We start from the raw sequence: 21,060 nt of genomic DNA on the forward strand, positions 1-21,060 counted from the left end.
GAGCCCAGGGGGCATGAACCCGCAACCCTGGTTACACAGGAGTGATGCGAATATGTCCTTGAAAAAAAAATCCTTCCTTGACAGACTCTCCCCTTACTGCTCTGCTGAAAATAGCAGCAATAACACAGACAGTAAAAGCTTCAGCCCAGGAGGACATGTGGGTCTGTTCACCACACCACATTTTCACTGCCATTTGTTATCTTTTGTTCTGTTTCTTTAATTTTTAATCCTTTTGCAAATATTGTGGTGCGAATGGCCACCAGGTCAAATGCTCCAACCTGGCAAAAATGGACTCAAGGGAAGCCCCAGCAGTGCCACAGATCTCCTCCCTCCACACCTGCCAGAAGCAATTGGAGGGGAAAAAAAAAAAATCTTTCTGAGCACTCTGTGCCTTTAAGGCGGAGAGGGCGGGGAATGACCCAAGAGCAATCACCGATAAAAGTCCCCCTGGAGGACTTCTGACCTCATCCATCTCCCCGCCGCTATCCAGCTCCGCCCCTCAGCACTCCCTGAGCTCCTCAGCATCCAGCATCCCACACAGATTAACCAGCGCTCTCCAGCGACGGTGCCGCACCGGGACTGCTCCCGCTCCACGCCTGGGGGATTCTGCAACACGCCGAGGCAGCAGCAGCTTCCCTCCTGCCACTGACAGAGACAGACACAGCCCTGCTAAGACCACATGGCCACTGCGGGAAAAGTAAGGACATCGCATTTCCCATCCTCCTTGCCGAGGTGCCCTGCTCCTGGCGAAATCCGCTGCCAAAGCCTCAGCCTGCACACCACTCTGTGCGCCCTCCTCTTTCCTCTGACCTCACTGCCCCACCTCTTCCAAACCCCTGCGAATTTCACCGGATTCTGCTTTTGGACAACTGCACCTGTCCAGGCCAGAGTCAGGTTCTGCATTCCCGCTCTGTCCTGCCCACCCGCTCAGGAGACAAAATATGGAATTGTGCTGCTCTGAAAAGCACCCTCCTGCTCAATCCCACTCTCTGCTCCTGCCCTGGCTCCTGCTCTTCAGTGGCCTCCTCTTCAGCCCCTTGTCTCCTGCACTCAACCTTGTCCATGCCAATACCCTTTTCAAGCTGCAAGCTCCATTTTCCCGATGCCAAACTGCTTTGAGTTGATCAGGGAAGGGTTGGAGTGATGTCACACACTGATCAAACCTTAGTAAGGGAAAAAAAATATCCAGTTGCCTATCAGATGGGGACAGTTCCATAACCCCTCTCACTCACCTACAGCCCAGTGCATCACAATGCTGGCATCAAAGCTCTCCACAGGCATTTCCACTAGGTAGGGTCCACAGTCCCCATGACAGCACAGTCTGGCCAGTAATATATGGGGATAGTAAGAAAAATCCACCAAAACCACCAAAAACCAATAATTTTCCAAGGCTATACCTGATACTCCTTGGGTGACAAACCACAAACGCAGTTTCCTCAGACCTTAAACTAGGCCAGTGCTTATAGGACATCACTCGGTTTCAGGTGCAGCTGAGCATCACCAAAGTTGAACACCTCAGGTTCAGGTGATTGCAGCATGACTTGTGCTGAAGGCAAATGTTCCCATGCAATGTATTCCTCTTGGTTGCTTCCAGGTTATCAGGTGCAGGGCTGCTGTTGCCTGGGCCCCAGGAAAACCACTCTCTGTTGAGCAGGTGGAAGTTGCACCCCCAAAGGCAGGGGAAGTCCGGATCAAGGTAAAAATACACTTCAATAACTTCTTCTTCCTTCCTTGTGGGAATTGATCTTCTTGTGGTTCTACCTTCAGCACTACTCAGGGAACTGAGCCAAGAGGCTTTAATTCTCCAGAGCTGCCTTGGCACAAATGCATCATCTGCCAGGGGCTCCATTTCAGACTAATCCTTGCCTAAGCCGGCACATAGGAATTCCTGTCTCCAGCCATTGCTCTGCTGGACAGGGCCCCAGTAGGGACCTCCCTTCCATTTCCACCTCCAGCTCAGTGCAGAGGAAAGCCACAAGGAGCATTCAGAGTGAGCAGAAGGGGAAAGCCCAGCCTGGGCTCAGTCTGCTGCCATGGAGCATCAGCACTGACTGAGGGGGCATCATAACACTCCTGAGAAAATTCCTTCCACTAACTGAGTAAGACAGATGCCAGGACATCTACTTTTCCCTCTCCAAATAGCTGGTGGCCACAGGCATCTGCCGCACAGATGAACACCTTCTGCAAGGCTGCTTTCCCAAAGCAGAATTCCCAGTTATCCCTGGCCATGAAGGAGCTGGAATTGTGGAAAGCGTTGGAGAAGGAGTGACCTCTATGAAGCCAGGTAACCAACACACACACAAACACATGCCAGGGAATCAGCTCTCAGGCAGCAGGCAGCACCATCAGAGGCACCTAACATGGCATATTGGTTTCTTCCAGGTGACAAAGTCATCCCACTCTGCCACCCTCAGTGTGGGGAATGCACCTTCTGCCGGAATCCTGAATCCAACTTTTGCCAGAAGTCACAGTAAGTTTCCTTTGCCATCCCCTACTCCTACATGGACTTGACTTTATGACAAATTGAACAGTGCTTTTGTCAAACAAATAAAAATACTTGAACAGTTTCTATGAACCACAAAACCTGCTGCCAGACAAGACCAGCCGCTTCTCTTGCAAAGGGAAGCAGATCCACCACTTTCTATGGGTCAGCACCTTTGCAGAATACACCGTGGTCCCAGAGTACGCCGTTGCCAAGATAGATCCTGCAGCACCTCTGGACAAGGTCTGCCTCTTCAGCTGTGGGTTTTCCACAGGCTATGGGGCTGCCATCAACACAGCCAAGGTCTGTATTTAAGAGGGTTTAGCACCTCATAGCCACCCTCACAACCTCATCAATCCTGTGCAAAAGAAACCTCTCCACTTTCTCCTCCTCCTCTTCCCTCTGGAGTCTCACAGGGTCCCCTTTGTGCAGGTAAAACCAGGCTCCACCTGTGCAGTCTTTGGCCTTGGAGGAGTTGGCCTCTCTGTTGTCATGGGCTGCAAGGCAGCTGGAGCTTCCCGCATCATTGCTGTGGACATCAATAGTGACAAGTTTGCCAAGGCCAAGCAGCTGGGAGCCACTGACTGCATCAACCCTCAAGACTTCAAGAAGCCCATCCACGAGGTGCTCACTGAGATGACCGGGCAGGGCATGGACTACTCCTTTGAGGTCATTGGGCACGCAGACACCATGGTAGGTGACACTTCAGCACCTGTCCTCCCTGACAGATGGTCACAGCCTCCTCTCAGGGCAAAATCCATCCCCATGGGAAGCTCCTTGCCCACTGCCTGCACTGCTGGATGCAAATGGCTTGGGGATAAAACATTGTACAAACCTTAAAAGAGGCCACAAACTCTCCACGTCTGCTCCACAAGGGGGGATGTGTGTTTTCACATTACCAGGGAGGAGCAGGAGATGGCACAAAAAGAGCATTCCCCCAAACTACTCATCAGGCCTTTCTCTAATTCTCCTGCCTGTCCCATCAGATTGCTGCCTTGGCTTCCTGCAATATGAGCACTGGAGTCTGTGTGATGGTTGGGGAACTGGATTCTGGTTCAGAGATTTCCATTGATCCCACACTTCTGCTGACTGGCCGTACATGGAAGGGAACTGTAGTTGGAGGTAGTAAATTTAAGAATACAATCTAAATATTTCAGCTATTCCTTCAAGGTTGTTCACGAGTCAGTGTAAAAAAGGGTTTTTCAAGTGTTAAAAGATAACAGGAGCACTGCATTGCCTGTATTGAACATTAGCATGACACATGCAAATAAACCTCCACCTGTTTGACACAGTAACCCACTCATCCTAAAGTGCAGAAAATCTCCCACAGGAGTCTGGCGCCAGAATTGGTTATTCAGTCCTAACCCTCACAGCAGCACTGCCTTACCAAAACAGCCTTTCTCCCATTATTCATGCAGCTGCTCTCTCCTGTTTCTAGGCTGGAAGATGAGAGAAGATATCCCCAAATTAGTTTCCAGCTACTTGGAGAAGAAATTCAATCCAGATTTGCTGATCACGCACACACTGCCATTTGCTAAAGTGAATGAGGGATTTGACTTGTTACATGCAGGAAAAAGGTGAGACCCTGACCAGCAGCAGTGAGGTTCTGCAACACCTCAACACCTCCTCCTAAAATTCAAACAGGCAGAGCATGAAACCCTGGCTTCCCAAAGAGCACCTGAGCCTTTTGTGGAACAGGGTCTCAGAGCTGAGCGGTGGCAGGATCTGCCCAAGCCCAGAGGGAAGAGCCCACCTTCAGCACAGGGAACCCTCCTGCTCATGGTTCAGCTCTGCACACATCCTGTGGCCTTATCCCCTGGGAGGCTCCCCTCAGCAGGGATTGGAAGGCTGCCCCTCTGCTGCACACCTCATGCAGCTCAGTCAGGAAGAGGCTGGATGACAAAGCAGTGGCCGGTCCCCAGGCACACCTGCCTGCCCCCCTGCCTGCTCCTGAGCTGCAGCAAACCCTCCCTTCCCTTCCCCTTCTCAGCATCCGCACTGTCCTGCTCTTCTGAAGGACACAGCCAAGGAAGCCGAGCACAGGGACTGGAAGTGCAGAAGATGCTCTCCTGGCCCAGGCCCTTCTCAAGCAGCATCTCCTTATGGGGCACAAGGAGATGAGAATGAGGAATTCACCTGTGCTGGTGTCACTGCTGCTCCCACTGTGCCTCGACATGATCCAGAGGCATGCCTCTACCAGGAAAATGATTTTACTAATAAAGGTTTTTAAACAAACTCATCTGACACTGTGCACTTAATCAAAAAAGCCTCCACAGCCTTGGGACAACTGGTTGACAGAGCAGCAACACAGGTAGTGATTTCCTTGTCCTGTCTGTAACAAGAAGTTATACGGGTAGGAATAGCCAGATCCACCAGTATGTCTCCAAGGCCGGTATAAGCAAGAAAATTGTGGGTTTTTGACTGTGGGCTGATCTATTCAACACCTAGTCTACTGACATCTGACAGCATGAGCCTTTCTCAGAGGAGAAAAGGACTTGTAGCACAGCAGCTAGCAGGGCTCTTTGAGGGAGCTTTGAACTAGTCTGGAAAGGGGAATGGGAAAATACCAGACTGACCAGTGATGAACAGCAGCATTGTGGGCCCAAACCTGAGGAAAGGAGCACTAATGGGATCCCTCCATCTGCTTCACAAGTGTTGGCTACAAAGTACCACATGCGGAAATGTTTTTATGCCAATGAATGCAGCTTGAGGAACAACCAGTGCTTACCTGGAAGCTTTTGGCCAGTGCCAAATATGGTTGGTACAAGTGAAACTGCAGGGACAAGTCCTGTGACTGGTGTGCCCTGTTGGATGGGTACAGGCTCTTCAGAAGGGAAAGGCAGGGCAGAAGAGGCAAGGGTGTTGCACTGTATGTAACAGAAGGGTTGGAATGTATGGAGCTGTAATGGCACACTTGAGAACTTCTGGGTGAGAATCAAGGGCCAAATAAATAATGGAGATGTCACCATGGGTGTCTGCTATAGCCCTCTCACTTTGCCCTGTACGATGCTCTCCTAATTTTTCCTTCTTTAATTCATGTTTGGTCCTCTTTCCATCCTGTTCTTTGCCTGGAGGCTTTTCTCCTGCTCTAGTTCTGATCTTGGAACAACTTCAGAGAAATCTACAGACCATAATGGGAAAGAGACATTACCTGTGCATTTGTGTCCCATCACATATAACTGTGGGTGCTGCTAGATGTGCTGTGCCTAGGCTACCAGAAATCATAAAGTAAAAATCCTCCTTACACTGCAGAGGAGAATTCTGTAGGACATACTATGATTACAGCTGGTCTGAAAAAGAATTCCATTCTAAGCAGACAAAAAAAAAAAAAAAAAAAAAAAAAAAGCCACAAGGCTACAATGCTAATGGTTCCCCCCCAAGCTGAGATATTCCATCATTCTGTAGTACCACGGACTCAAAATCAGCAACTGCTGGAACAGTCCTATTCTCTATTTCAACAATTTTTCCCCCTCAAACATTCTCCATAACAAGGGTGAACAGAATCAACTGTTATTTTTAATAGAACTCTATCAAGTGGTGTTTTTTTTAATATCTCTGCCATGTACAATATATCAGGCTGGATCTAACTCCCACTTTCATTACATCATTTGCCTCATTCCCCTATCATTTTGTACAAGGTACACAATATTTCTGTTCTAATGGAAAGTAAAGCACCAGGGCATCTTATAGAATAGTGAATCAGCAACACTCCTAACAAATGCAAAGGCATACTTGCTAGGATATGATCTAGTTTGTCCCTCACAGTAGCATGCAAAAATGGTCTCTGAAACAAGTGCCCCAGTTATACTGTGGACAGAAATTTAGTGCTGAGTCAATAACAAGGCACTAATATCGGGCTATGACTTTTAATTAAAAATTATTGAAGCCTCCTGCAGGCAGCAGAAAAGATAAGATTTGTACTTAGCCCTCACAACTGCATTTCAGTGTCTATGCCACAGAGATTTCTCTCATATTGTCTTCCATCTTTCCGCCTCTTTGATACAGGCAGCAAACTAGCAGAACACAAAGAGGGGACAGAAAACTGACTGCCAAGATGAACACAAACCCCTTGAGGCCTGTGTGTACTAACATCCAAACTCACAGATCAGCTATTAAAACTTACAAAATGCATGAATACATACAGCAAGTCAGGATAGCACCTATTCTAGAATGTAGATACGCAGGATCCGCCATTAAAAAGTTAATCATTAAATCCATGCCTGCTGACATACAAGGTTGATCTTATTTCCCCTCTATTACCTGGATAAGAAGAAAACAAAAACAACCTCCTGTCTGTAATGTACACCAAAAGTGGCACAGCAACTGGACCTCAGTATCAACTCCCTGCAATAATTACACACATTTCAAATGTTCTGCAGAGGTGCCAGCTCCCCATGGCACTTAACAACTGCAAGCAGGGCAGACAGCAATTCTCAAACCCATGCTGCTGTCACATCAGTGGTGAGTTTGCAACGTTGGGGGACAAGAGCATGACATGGGTGTTTGAAGGAAAAAGAACAGCACACATTTCAAAGATCGTTTTACAACCACTGTGTAGGTTATACACTTAACAACAGACACTAGACATGTCTTAAGAGCCATGAAATGCCAGCACAAGAAGCACATTTATGTTCTTATATGTGAGATGAAATCATAAGCCATATGTAGGCAATGCTATCTAGGAAGCAGGTGAATGATTTCAGTCTCTGTTACAGGACGTCTAAAATCTGTTGGTTTCAACTTCAAACACTGCCAACCCTATGAGACATCAGCCATACAGCATTTGTCCTCTGAAATTGCCTTCCTGCTCTTGTGCAATGCCTACAGAGTATTTTGGTTTTGGCTGAGCACTTAAATCAGCCCACTGTCAGATTGAAGTAAGGATTGCAAGGCATGGGAAAGTAAGTGAAAATCCTAGAAGAAGAACCGTATTTTTTGCTCCACAATATCTACTGGGTGACCTGATAGGATAACAGGCATGAAAGAGAGTAGGTTTAGGTCAGATATTAGGAAGCAATTCTTTACTGTGAGAGGGCTGAAGCACTGGAACAGGCTGAGGAGAAGTTGGGGATCCCTGGCAGCATTCAAGGCCACTGGGATCTGGCTACCAGCAATTTTGTCTAGTCAGAGGTGTTCCTGCCCATGGCAGGGGGTTGGAACAACATGATCTTAGAGGAGCCTTCTAACCCAAGCCACTCTGTGATTTTGTGAAGGACATGTGAATCAACTGTAGAGCTGAGGGTGCCAAGCTTGAGTCTACAGAGTAATGCCCTCCTGATTTATGAATGCTACATTTTTTCCTGATCATGCCTAATCCTTTTTGCTAATCTAAATGTCAACTGATGTGTTTTGATTAAATGTGTATATGTATAGAGAGAGAGAGGTATAATCTTTCTCAATAACCAAAGAGTTAACTTCTCCTCATTACAGCCTTCTAAACGGCGAGTGATCCAAAAAGGGGTTTATGTCACTAGTGGCAGTCTTCTAGGAAATTATCTCATTCCTTAGGTTTGCAAAAGGGTCCTTGCAGCCACACAGAAGGAAGATTCCTTCCTAACTGTGGGGATTACATCCCACTCTGGGTGCTCATCTTAGCCTGGTCCTCCAACAAGCTCTCACCACTCCAATCCCTGCAATACATCACCTTGTCCAATGCCTCAGCAGAAAACAGCTCTGGGGGAACCTGAAAAGCCTGGGTGGAGTGAACCCACTTACACCCTCATTACACCGGAGTGAGGTAAATGTGTCCTTGGGAAAAAAAAAAGCCTCTTCTGACACATTCTGCCATTACTGGTCTGGTGAAAACAGCAGCAATAACACAGACAGTGAAACTTCAGTCCAGGAGGACATGAGGGTTTGTCCACCACGCCACATTTTCACTGCCATTTGTTCTGTCGTTGTTTTTTTCTTTAATTTTTAATCCTTTTGCAAATATTGTAGTGCGAATGGCCACCAGGTCAAATGCTCCAACCTGGCAAAAATGGACTCAAGGGAAGCCCCAGCAGTGCCACAGATCTCCTCCCTCCACACCTGCCAGAACCAACTGCAAGAAATAAACTAATCTTTCTGAGCTCTCCGACCCTTTAGGGTGGGGAGGGCAGGGAATGACCCAAGGGCAGAGTCATGGATAAAAGTCCCCCTGGAGGACTTCTGACCCCTTCCATCTCCCCGCCGCTATCCAGCTCCGCCCCTCAGCACTCCCTGAGCTCCTCAGCATCCAGCATCCCACACAGATTAACCAGCGCTCTCCAGCGACGGTGCCGCACCGGGACCGCTCCCGCTCCACGCCTGGGGGATTCTGCAACACGCCGAGGCAGCAGCTTCCCTCCTGCCACTGACAGAGACAGACACAGCCCTGCTAAGACCACATGGCCACTGCGGGAAAAGTAAGGACATCGCATTTCCCATCCTCCTTGCCGAGGTGCCCTGCTCCTGGCGAAATCCGCTGCAAAAGCCTCAGCCTGCACACCACTCTGTGCGCCCTCCTCTTTCCTCTGACCTCACTGCCCCACCTCTTCCAAACCCCTGCGAATTTCACCGGATTCTGCTTTTGGACAACTGCACCTGTCCAGGCCAGAGTCAGGTACTGCATTCCCGCTCTGTCCTGCCCACCCGCTCAGGAGACAAAATATGGAATTGTGCTGCTCTGAAAAGCACCCTCCTGCTCAATCCCACTCTCTGCTCCTGCCCTGGCTCCTGCTCTTCAGTGGCCTCCTCTTCAGCCCCTTGTCTCCTGCACTCAACTTTGTCCATGCCAATACCCTTTTCAAGCTGCAAGCTCCATTTTCCCGATGCCAAACTGCTTTGAGTTGATCAGGGAAGGGTTTGAGTGATGTCACACACTGATCAAACCTTAGTAAGGGAAAAAAATTATCCAGTTGCCTATCAGATGGGGACAGTTCCATAACCCCTCTCACTCACCTACAGCCCAGTGCATCACAAGGCTGGCATCAAAGCTCTCCACAGGCATTTCCACTAGGTAGGGTCCACAGTCCCCATGACAGCACAGTCTGGCCAGTAACATATGGGGATAGTAAGAAAAATCCACCAAAACACAACCAAAACCAAATAATTTTCCAAGGCTATACCTGATACTCCTTGGGTGACAAACCACAAATGCAGTTTCCTCAGACCTTAAACTAGGCCAGTGCTTATAGGACATCACTCGGTTTCAGGTGCAGCTGAGCATCACCAAGATTGAACACCTCAGGTTCAGGTGATTGCAGCATGACTTCCCCCAACCATGTGCTGAAGGCAAATGTTCTCATGCAATGTATTCCTCTTGGTTGCTTCCAGGTTATCAGGTGCAGGGCTGCTGTTGCCTGGGCCCCAGGAAAACCACTCTCTGTTGAGCAGGTGGAAGTTGCACCCCCAAAGGCAGGGGAAGTCCGGATCAAGGTAAAAATACACTTCAATAACTTCTTCTTCCTTCCTTGTGGGAATTGATCTTCTTGTGGTTCTACCTTCAGCATAACTCAGGGATCTGTGTCCTATAAGAGGTGTACTTCTCCAGAGCTGCCTTGGCTCCAATGCATCATCTGCCAGGGGCTCCATTTCAGACTAATCCTTGCCTAAGCCGGCACATAGGAATTCCTGTCTCCAGCCATTGCTCTGCTGGACAGGGCCCCAGTAGGGACCTCCCTTCCATTTCCACCTCCAGCTCAGTGCAGAGGAAAGCCACAAGGAGCGTTCAGAGTGAGCAGAAGGGGAAAGCCCAGCCTGGGCTCAGTCTGCTGCCATGGAGCATCAGCACTGACTGAGGGAGCATCATAACACCCCTGAGAAAATTCCTTCCACTAACTGAGTAAGACAGATGCCAAGACATCTACTTTTCCCTCTCCAAATAGCTGGTGGCCACAGGCATCTGCCGCACAGATGAACACCTTCTGCAAGGCTGCTTTCCCAAAGCAGAATTCCCAGTTATCCCTGGCCATGAAGGAGCTGGAATTGTGGAAAGCGTTGGAGAAGGAGTGACCTCTATGAAGCCAGGTAACCAACACACACACAAACACATGCCAGGGAATCAGCTCTCAGGCAGCAGGCAGCACCATCAGAGGCACCTAACATGGCATATTGGTTTCTTCCAGGTGACAAAGTCATCCCACTTTGCCTTCCCCAGTGTGGGGAATGCACCTTCTGCCAGAATCCTGAATCCAACTTCTGCCAGAAGTCACAGTAAGTTTCCTCTGCCTTCCCCTACTCCTACATGGACTTGACTTTATGACAAGTCTGACAGCCCCATTAGTGGTTTAGTAAATCAAATACCAATACCTGCATCTCCCCACAGTATTTCTGAACCACAAAATCTGCTGCCAGACAAGACCAGCCGCTTCTCGTGCAAAGGAAAGCAGATCCACCACTTTCTATGGGTCAGCACCTTTGCAGAATACACCGTGGTCCCAGAGTACGCTGTTGCCAAGATAGATCCTGCAGCACCTCTGGACAAGGTCTGCCTCTTCAGCTGTGGGTTTTCCACAGGCTATGGGGCTGCCATCAACACAGCCAAGGTCTGTATTTAAGAGGGTTTAGCACCCCACAGCCACCCTCACAACCTCATCAATCCTGTGCAAAAGAAACCTCTCCACTTTCTCCTCCTCCTCTTCCCTCTGGAGTCTCACAGGGTCCCCTTTGTGCAGGTAAAACCAGGCTCCACCTGTGCAGTCTTTGGCCTTGGAGGAGTTGGCCTCTCTGTTGTCATGGGCTGCAAGGCAGCTGGAGCTTCCCGCATCATTGCCGTGGACATCAACAAGGACAAGTTTGCCAAGGCCAAGCAGCTGGGAGCCACTGACTGCATCAACCCTAAAGATTTCAAGAAGCCCATCCAGGAGGTGCTCACTGAGATGACCGGGCAGGGCATGGACTACTCCTTTGAGGTCATTGGGCACGCAGACACCATGGTAGGTGACACTTCAGCACCTGTCCTCCCTGACAGATGATCACAGCCTCCTCTCAGGGCAAAATCCATGCCCATGGGAAGCTCCTTGCCCACTGCCTGCACTGCTGGATGCAAATGGCTTGGGGATAAAACAGGGTACAAACCTTAAAAGAGGCCACAAACTCTCCACGTCTGCTCCACAAGGGGGGATGTGTGTTTTCACATTACCAGGGAGGAGCAGGAGATGGCACAAAAAGAGCATTCCCCCAAACAACTCATCAGGCCTTTCTCTAATTCTCCTGCCTGTCCCATCAGATTGCTGCCTTGGCTTCCTGCAATATGAGCACTGGAGTCTGTGTGATGGTTGGGGAACTGGATTCTGGTTCAGAGATTTCCATTGATCCCACACTTCTGCTGACTGGCCGTACATGGAAGGGAACTGTAGTTGGAGGTAGCAAATTTAAGAATACAATCTAAATATTTCAGCTATTCCTTCAAGGTTGTTCACGAGTCAGTGTAAAAAAGGGTTTTTCAAGTGTTAAAAGATAACAGGAGCACTGCATTGCCTGTATTGAACATTAGCATGACACATGCAAATAAACCTCCACCTGTTTCACACAGTAACCCACTCATCCTAAAGTGCAGAAAATCTCTCACAAGTGTATGGCACTGGCACTGGCTACTCAGTCCTGACCCTCACAGCAACACTGCCTTACCAAAACAGCCTTTCTCCCATTATTCATGCAGCTGCTCTCTCCTGTTTCTAGGCTGGAAGATGAGAGAAGATATCCCCAAATTAGTTTCCAGCTACTTGGAGAAGAAATTCAATCCAGATTTGCTGATCACGCACACGCTGCCATTTGCTAAAGTGAATGAGGGATTTGACTTGTTACATGCAGGAGAAAGGTGAGACCCTGACCAGCAGCAGTGAGGTTCTGCAACACCTCAACACCTCCTCCTAAAATTCAAACAGGCAGAGCATGAAACCCTGGCTTCCCAAAGAGCACCTGAGCCTTTTGTGGAACAGGGTCTCAGAGCTGAGCGGTGGCAGGATCTGCCCAAGCCCAGAGGGAAGAGCCCACCTTCAACACAGGGAACCCGCCTGCTCATGGTTCAGCTCTGCACACATCCTGTGGCCTTATCCCCTGGGGGGCTCCCCCAGCAGGGATTGGAAGGCTGCCCCTCTGCTGCACACCTCATGCAGCTCAGCCAGGAAGAGGCTGGATGACAAAGCAGTGGCCGGTCCCCAGGCACACCTGCCTGCCCCTCTGCCTGCTCCTGAGCTGCAGCAAACCCTCCCTTCCCTTCCCCTTCTCAGCATCCGCACTGTCTTGCTCTTCTGAAGGACACAGCCAAGGAAGCCGAGCACAGGGACCAGAAGTGCAGAAGATGCTCTCCTGGCCCAGGCCCTTCTCAAGCAGCATCTCCTTATGGGGCACAAGGAGATGAGAATGAGGAATTCACCTGTGCTGGTGTCACTGCTGCTCCCACTGTGCCTTGACATGATCCAGAGGCATGCCTCTACCAGGAAAATGATTTTACTAATAAAGGTTTTTAAACAAAATTATCTGACACAGTGGATTTCATCAAAAAAGCCTCCACAGCCTTGAGACAATTGGTTGACAGAGCAGCAACACAGGTTGTGATTTCCTTGACCTATTGTAGAAGGAATTATACTGGTAGGAATAGCCAGATCCACCAGTATGTCTCCAAGGCTGGTATAAGCAAGAAAATTGTGGGTTTTTGACTGTGGGCTGATCTATTCAACACCTGGTCTACTGACATCTGACAGCATGAGCCTTTCTCAGAGGAGAAAAGGATTTGTAGCACAGCAGCTAGCAGGGCTCTTTGAGGGAGCTTTGAACTAGTCTGGAAAGGGGAATGGGAAAATACCAGACTGACCAGTGATGAACAGCAGCATTGTGGGCCCAAACCTGAGGAAAGGAGCACTAATGGGATCCCTCCATCTGCTTCACAAGTGTTGGCTACAAAGTACCACATGCGGAAATGTTTTTATGCCAATGAATGCAGCTTAGGAACAACCAGTGCTGACCTGGAAGCTTTTGCCCAGTGCCAAATATGGTTGGTACAAGTGAAACTGCAGGGACAAGTCCTGTGACTGGTGTGCCCTGTTGGATGGGTACAGGCTCTTCAGGAGGGAAAGGCAGGGCAGAAGAGGCAAAGGGGTGGCACTGTATGTAACAGAAGGGTTGGAATGTATGGAGATGTAATGACACACTTGAGAACCTTTGGGTGAGAATCAAGGGCCAAGCAAATAATGGAGATGTTACCATGGGTGTCTACTATAGACCTCTCACTTTGCCCTGTACGATTCTCTCCTAATTTTTCTTTCTTTGATACATGTTTGGTCCTCTTTCCATCCTGTTCTTTGCCTGGAGGCTTTTCTCCTGCTCTAGTTCTGATCTTGGAACAACTTCAGAGAAATCTACAGACCATAATGGGAAAGAGACATTACCTGTGCATTTGTGTCCCATCACATATAACTGTGGGTGCTGCTAGATGTGCTGTGCCTAGGCTACCAGAAATCATAAAGTAAAAATCCTCCTTACACTGCAGAGGAGAATTCTGTAGGACGTACTATGATTACAGCTGGTCTGAAAAAGAATTCCATTCTAAGCAGACAAAAAAAAAAAAAAAAAAAAAAAAAAAAAAAAAAAAAAAAAAGCAACAAGGCTACAATGCTAATGGTTCCCCCCCAAGCTGAGATATTCCATCGTTCTGTAGTACCACGGACTCAAAATCAGCAACTGCTGGAACAGTCCTATTCTCTATTTCAACAATTTTTTCCCCTCAAACATTCTCCATAACAAGGGTGAACAGAATCAACTGTTCTTTTTAATAGAACTCTATCAAGTGGTGTTTTTTTAATATCTCTGCCATGTACAATATAGCAGGCTGGATCTAACTCCCACTTTCCTTACATCATTTGCCTCATTCCCCTATCATTTTGTACAAGGTACACAATATTTCTGTTCTAATGGAAAGTAAAGCACCAGGCCATCTTATAGAATAGTGAATCAGCAACACTCCTAACAAATGCAAAGGCATACTTGCTAGGATATGATCTAGTTTGTCCCTCACAGTAGCATGCAAAAATGGTCTCTGAAACAAGTGCCCAGTTACACTGTGGACAGAAATTTAGTGCTGAGTCAATAACAAGGCACTAATATCAGGCTATGACTTTTAATTAAAAATTATTGAAGCCTCCTGCAGGCAGCAGAAAAGATAAGATTTGTACTTAGCCCTCATAACTGCATTTCAGTGTCTATTCCACAGAGATTTCTCTCATATTGTCTTCCATCTTTCCGCCTCTTTGATACAGGCAGCAAACAAGCAGAACACAAAGAGGGGGACAGAAAACTGACTGCCAAGATGAACACAAACCCCTTGAGGCCTGTGTGTACTAACATCCAAACTCACAGATCAGCTATTAAACCTTACAAAATGCATGAATACATACAGCAAGTCAGGATAGCACCTATTCTAGAATGTAGATACACAGGATCTGCCATTAAAAAGTTAATCATTAAATCCATTCCTGCTGATATACAAGGTTGATCTTATTTCCCCTCTATTACCTGGGTAAGAAGAAAACAAAAACAACCTCCTGTCTGTAATGTACGCCAAAAGTGACACAGCAACTGGACCTCAGTATCAACTCCCTGCAATAACTACACACATTTCAAATGTTCTGCAGAGGTGCCAGCTCCCCATGGCACTTCACAACTGCAAGCAGGGCAGACAGCAATTCTCAAACCCATGTTGTTGTCACATCAGTGGTGAGTCTGCAACTTTGGGGGACAAGAGCATGACATGGGTGTTTGAAGGAAAAAGAACAGCACACATTTCAAAGATCGTTTTACAACCACTGTGTAGGTTATACACTTAACAACAGACACTAGACATGTCTTAAGAGCCATGAAATGCCAGCACAAGAAGCACATTTATGTTCTTATATGTGAGATGAAATCATAAGCCATATGTAGGCAATGCTATCTAGGAAGCAGGTGAATGATTTCAGTCTCTGTTACAGGACTTCTAAAATCTGTTGGTTTCAACTTCAAACACTGCCAACCCTATGAGACACCAGCCATACAGCATTTGCCCTCTGAAATTGCCTTCCTGCTCTTGTGCAATGCCTACAGAGTATTTTGGTTTTGGCTGAGCACTTAAATCAGCCCACTGTCAGATTGAAGTAAGGATTGCAAGGCACGGGAAAGTAAGTGAAAATCTTGGAAGAAGAATCGTATTTTTTGCTCCACAATATCTACTGGGTGACCTGATAGGATAACAGGCATGAAAGAGTGTAGGTTTAGATCAGATATTAGGAAGCAATTCTTTACTGTGAGAGGGCAGAAGCACTGGAACAGGCTGAGGAGAAGTTGTGGAGACCCCATCCCTGGCAGCATTCAAGGCCACTGGGATCTGGCTACCAGCAGTTTTGTCTAGTCAGAGGTGTTCCTGCCCATGGCAGGGGGGTGGAACAACATCATCTTAGAGGAGCCTTCTAACCCAAGCCATTCTGTGATTTTGTGAAGGACATGTGAATCAACTGTAGAGCTGAGGGTGCCAAGCTTGAGTCTACAGAGTAATGCCCTCCTGATTTATGAATGCTACATTTTTTCCTGATCATGCCTAATCCTTTTTGCTAATCCAAATGTCAACTGTTGTGTTTTGATTAAATGCGTATATGTGTAGAGAGAGAGATATAATCTTTCTCAATAAGCAAAGAGTTAACTTCTCCTCATTACAGCCTTCTAAACAGCAAGTGTTCCAAAAAGGGGTTTATGTCACTAGTGGCAGTCTTCTAGGAAATTATCTCATTCCTTAGGTTTGCAAAAGGGTCCTTGCAGCCACACAGAAGGAAGATTCCTTCCTAACTGTGGGGATTACATCCCACTCTGGGTGCTCATCTTAGCCTGGTCCTCCAACAAGCTCTCGCTGCTCCAATCCCTGCAATACATCACCTTGTCCAATGCCTCAGCAGAAAACAGCTCTGGAGGAACCTGAAAAGCCTGGTTGGCGTGAACCCATTTACAACCTCATTACACCGGAGTGAGGTAAATGTGTCCTTGGGAAAAAAAAAAGCCTCTTCTGACACATTCTGCCATTACTGCCCTGCTGAAAACAGCAGCAATAACACAGACAGTGAAGCTTCAATCCAGGAGGACATGAGGGTTTGTCCACCACGCCACGTTTTCACTGCCATTTGTTCTGTCGTTGTCTTTTTCTTTAATTTTTAATCCTTTTGCAAATATTGTGGTGCGAATGGCCATCAGGTCAAATGCTCCAGCCTGGCAAAAATGGACTCAAGGGAAGCCCCAGCAGTGCCACAGATCTCCTCCCTCCACACCTGCCAGAACCAACTGCAAGAAATAAACTAATCTTTCTGAGCTCTCCGACCCTTTAGGGTGGGGAGGGCAGGGAATGACCCAAGGGCAGAGTCATGGATAAAAGTCCCCCTGGAGGACTTCTGACCCCTTCCATCTCCCCGCCGCTATCCAGCTCCGCCCCTCAGCACTCCCTGAGCTCCTCAGCATCCAGCATCCCACACAGATTAACCAGCGCTCTCCAGCGACGGTGCCGCACCGGGACCGCTCCCGCTCCACGCCTGGGGGATTCTGCAACACGCCGAGGCAGCAGCTTCCCTCCTGCCACTGACAGAGACAGACACAGCCCTGCTAAGACCACATGGCCACTGCGGGAAAAGTAAGGACATTGCATTTCCCATCCTCCTTGCCGAGGTGCCCTGCTCCTGGCGAAATCCGCTGCAAAAGCCTCAGCCTGCACACCACTCTGTGCGCCCTCCTCTTTCCTCTGACCTCACTGCCCCACCTCTTCCAAACCCCTGCGAATTTCACCGGATTCTGCTTTTGGACAACTGCACCTGTCCAGGCCAGAGTCAGGTACTGCATTCCCGCTCTGTCCTGCCCACCCGCTCAGGAGACAAAATATGGAATTGTGCTGCTCTGAAAAGCACCCTCCTGCTCAATCCCACTCTGTGCTCCTGCCCTGGCTCCTGCTCTTCAGTGGCCTCCTCCTCAGCCCCTTGTCTCCTGCACTCAACCTTGTCCATGCCAATACCCTTTTCAAGCTGCAAGCTCCATTTTCCCGAGGCCAAACTGCTTTGAGTTGATCAGGGAAGGGTTTGAGTGATGTCACACACTGATCAAACCTTAGTAAGGGAAAAAAAATTATCCAGTTGCCTATCAGATGGGGACAGTTCCATAACCCCTCTCACTCACCTACAGCCCAGTGCATTACAAGGCTGGCATCAAAGCTCTCCACAGGCATTTCCACTAGGTAGGGTCCACAGTCCCCATTACAGCACAGTCTGGCCAGTAATATATGGGGATAGTAAGAAAAATCCACCAAAACCACCTAAACCAAATAATTTTCCAAGGCTATACCTGATACTTCTTGGGTGACAAACCACAAACGCAGTTTCTTCCGACCTTAAACTAGGCCAGTGCTTATAGGACATCACTTGGTTTCAGGTGCAGCTGAGCATCACCAAGGTTGAACACCTCAGGTTCAGGTGATTGCAGGATGACTTGTGCTGAAGGCAAATGTTCTCATGCAATGTATTCCTCTTGGTTGCTTCCAGGTTATCAGGTGCAGAGCTGCTGTTGCCTGGGCCCCAGGAAAACCACTCTCTGTTGAGCAGGTGGAAGTTGCGCCCCCAAAGGCAGGGGAAGTCCGGATCAAGGTAAAAATACACTTCAATAACTTCTTCTTCCTTCCTTGTGGGAATTGATCTTCTTGTGGTTCTACCTTCAGCACTACTCAGGGAACTGAGCCAAGAGGCTTTAATTCTCCAGAGCTGCCTTGGCTCCAATGCATCATCTGCCAGGGGCTCCATTTCAGACTAATCCTTGCCTAAGCCAGCACATAGGAATTCCTGTCTCCAGCCATTGCTCTGCTGGACAGGGCCCCAGCAGGGACCTCCCTTCCATTTCCACCTCCAGCTCAGTGCAGAGGAAAGCCACAAGGAGCATTCAGAGTGAGCAGAAGGGGAAAGCCCAGCCTGGGCTCAGTCTGCTGCCATGGAGCATCAGCACTGACTGAGGGGGCATCATAACACTCCTGAGAAAATTCCTTCCACTAACTAAGACAGATGCCAGGACATCTACTTTTCCCTCTCCAAATAGCTGGTGGCCACAGGCATCTGCCGCACAGATGAACACCTTCTGCAAGGCTGCTTTCCCAAAGCAGAATTCCCAGTTATCCCTGGCCATGAAGGAGCTGGAATTGTGGAAAGCGTTGGAGAAGGAGTGACCTCTATGAAGCCAGGTAACTGACACACACACAAACACATGCCAGGGAATCAGCTCTCAGGCAGCAGGCAGCACCATCAGAGGAACCTAACATGGGATATTGGTTTCTTCCAGGTGACAAAGTCATTCCACTCTGCCACCCTCAGTGTGGGGAATGCACCTTCTGCCGGAATCCTGAATCCAACTTCTGCCAGAAGTCACAGTAAGTTTCCTTTGCCATCCCCTACTCCTACATGGATTTGACTTTATGACAAGTCTGACAGCCCCATTAGTGCTTTAGTAAATCAAATACCAATACCTGCATCTCCCCACAGTATTTCTGAACCACAAAACCTGCTGCCAGACAAGACCAGCCGCTTCTCGTGCAAAGGGAAACAGATCCACCACTTTCTATGGGTCAGCACCTTTGCAGAATACACCGTGGTCCCAGAGTACGCCGTTGCCAAGATAGATCCTGCAGCACCTCTGGACAAGGTCTGCCTCTTCAGCTGTGGGTTTTCCACAGGCTATGGGGCTGCCATCAACACAGCCAAGGTCTGTATTTAAGAGGGTTTAGCACCCCACAGCCACCCTCACAACCTCATCAATCCTGTGCAAAAGAAACCTCTCCACTTTCTCCTCCTCCTCTTCCCTCTGGAGTCTCACAGGGTGTCCTTTGTGCAGGTAAAACCAGGCTCCACCTGTGCAGTCTTTGGCCTTGGAGGAGTTGGCCTCTCTGTTGTCATGGGCTGCAAGGCAGCTGGAGCTTCCCGCATCATTGCCGTGGACATCAACAAGGACAAGTTTGCCAAGGCCAAGCAGCTGGGAGCCACTGACTGCATCAACCCTCAAGACTTCAAGAAGCCCATCCAGGAGGTGCTCACTGAGATGACCGGGCAGGGCGTGGACTACTCCTTTGAGGTCATTGGGCACGCAGACACCATGGTAGGTGACACTTCAGCACCTGTCCTCCCTGACAGATGATCACAGCCTCCTCTCAGGGCAAAATCCATGCCCATGGGAAGCTCCTTGCCCACTGCCTGCACTGCTGGATGCAAATGGCTTGGGGATAAAACAGGGTACAAACCTTAAAAGAGGCCACAAACTCTCCACGTCTGCTCCACAAGGGGGGATGTGTGTTTTCACATTACCAGGGAGGAGCAGGAGATGGCACAAAAAGAGCATTCCCCCAAACAACTCATCAGGCCCTTCTCTAATTCTCCTGCCTGTCCCATCAGATTGCTGCCTTGGCTTCCTGCAATATGAGCACTGGAGTCTGTGTGATGGTTGGGGAACTGGATTCTGGTTCAGAGATTTCCATCGATCCCACACTTCTGCTGACTGGCCGTACATGGAAGGGAACTGTAGTTGGAGGTAGTAAATTTAAGAATACAATCTAAATATTTCAGCTTTTCCCTTCATGGTTGTTCACGAGTAAGTGTAAAAAAGCAGTTTTCAAGTAGAAGATGATAGGAGCACTGCATTGCCTGTATTGAACATTAGCATGACACATGCAAATAAACCTCCACCTGTTTCACACAGTAACCCACTCATCCTAAAGTGCAGAAAATCTCTCACAAGTGTATGGCACTGGCACTGGCTACTCAGTCCTGACCCTCACAGCAGCACTGCCTTACCAAAACAGCCTTTCTCCCATTATTCATGCAGCTGCTCTCTCCTGTTTCTAGGCTGGAAGATGAGAGAAGATATCCCCAAATTAGTTTCCAGCTACTTGGAGAAGAAATTCAATCCAGATTTGCTGATCACGCACACGCTGCCATTTGCTAAAGTGAATGAGGGGTTTGACTTGTTACATGCAGGAAAAAGGTGAGACCCTGACCAGCAGCAGTGAGGTTCTGCAACACCTCAACACCTCCTCCTAAAATTCAAACAGGCAGAGCACGTAACACTCGCTTCCCAAAGAGCACCTGAGCCTTTTGTGGAAGCTGGGCCTTAGAGCTGAGTGGTGGCAGGATCTGCCCAAGCCCAGAGGGAAGAGCCCACCTTCAGCACAGGGAACCCTCCTGCTCATGGTTCAGCTCTGCACACATCCTGTGGCCTTATCCCCTGGGGGGCTCCCCCAGCAGGGATTGGAAGGCTGCCCCTCTGCTGCACACCTCATGCAGCTCAGCCAGGAAGAGGCTGGATGACAAAGCAGTGGCCGGTCCCCAGGCACACCTGCCTGCCCCCCTGCCTGCTCCTGAGCTGCAGCAAACCCTCCCTTCCCTTCCCCTTCTCAGCATCCGCACTGTCCTGCTCTTCTGAAGGACACAGCCAAGGAAGCCGAGCACAGGGACCAGAAGTGCAGAAGATGCTCTCCTGGCCCAGGCCCTTCTCAAGCAGCATCTCCTTATGGGGCACAAGATGAGAATGAGGAATTCTCATCAAATGTGCTGGTGTCACTGCTGCTCCCACTGTGCCTTGAC

The 21,060-nt window shown here is 48.7% G+C and overlaps 3 protein-coding genes across 3 annotated transcripts; all 3 read left to right on the forward strand.

The window, feature by feature from the left end:
• The first annotated feature begins 327 nt into the window (after nucleotides 1-327).
• LOC310910023 (alcohol dehydrogenase 1-like) lies at nucleotides 328-4,721 on the forward strand. Its single transcript, XM_083862432.1, has 9 exons — nucleotides 328-697; nucleotides 1,595-1,696; nucleotides 2,143-2,284; nucleotides 2,383-2,470; nucleotides 2,566-2,785; nucleotides 2,915-3,175; nucleotides 3,469-3,604; nucleotides 3,921-4,059; nucleotides 4,473-4,721. Exons 1-9 carry the CDS (start codon nucleotides 680-682, stop codon nucleotides 4,495-4,497), a joined length of 1,131 nt encoding a protein of 376 aa, XP_083718558.1. The 5' UTR covers nucleotides 328-679; the 3' UTR covers nucleotides 4,498-4,721.
• A 3,929-nt stretch (nucleotides 4,722-8,650) lies between these two features.
• Nucleotides 8,651-12,921, forward strand: LOC310909530 (alcohol dehydrogenase 1-like). Its single transcript, XM_083861447.1, has 9 exons — nucleotides 8,651-8,868; nucleotides 9,779-9,880; nucleotides 10,330-10,471; nucleotides 10,570-10,657; nucleotides 10,770-10,989; nucleotides 11,119-11,379; nucleotides 11,673-11,808; nucleotides 12,125-12,263; nucleotides 12,676-12,921. The coding sequence occupies exons 1-9, from the start codon at nucleotides 8,851-8,853 to the stop codon at nucleotides 12,698-12,700; spliced, it is 1,131 nt and encodes a 376-aa protein (XP_083717573.1). The 5' UTR covers nucleotides 8,651-8,850; the 3' UTR covers nucleotides 12,701-12,921.
• Nucleotides 12,922-16,884: 3,963 nt separating this feature from the next.
• On the forward strand, nucleotides 16,885-20,992 carry LOC310909531 (alcohol dehydrogenase 1). The gene is made up of 9 exons (XM_083861448.1): nucleotides 16,885-17,087; nucleotides 17,986-18,087; nucleotides 18,530-18,671; nucleotides 18,770-18,857; nucleotides 18,970-19,189; nucleotides 19,319-19,579; nucleotides 19,873-20,008; nucleotides 20,323-20,461; nucleotides 20,875-20,992. Exons 1-9 carry the CDS (start codon nucleotides 17,070-17,072, stop codon nucleotides 20,897-20,899), a joined length of 1,131 nt encoding a protein of 376 aa, XP_083717574.1. The 5' UTR covers nucleotides 16,885-17,069; the 3' UTR covers nucleotides 20,900-20,992.
• Nucleotides 20,993-21,060: the final 68 nt, after the last annotated feature.

Source organism: Zosterops lateralis (genome assembly GCF_965231275.1).
Source record: "Zosterops lateralis genome assembly, chromosome: 5".
NCBI classification, from domain to species: domain Eukaryota; kingdom Metazoa; phylum Chordata; class Aves; order Passeriformes; family Zosteropidae; genus Zosterops; species Zosterops lateralis.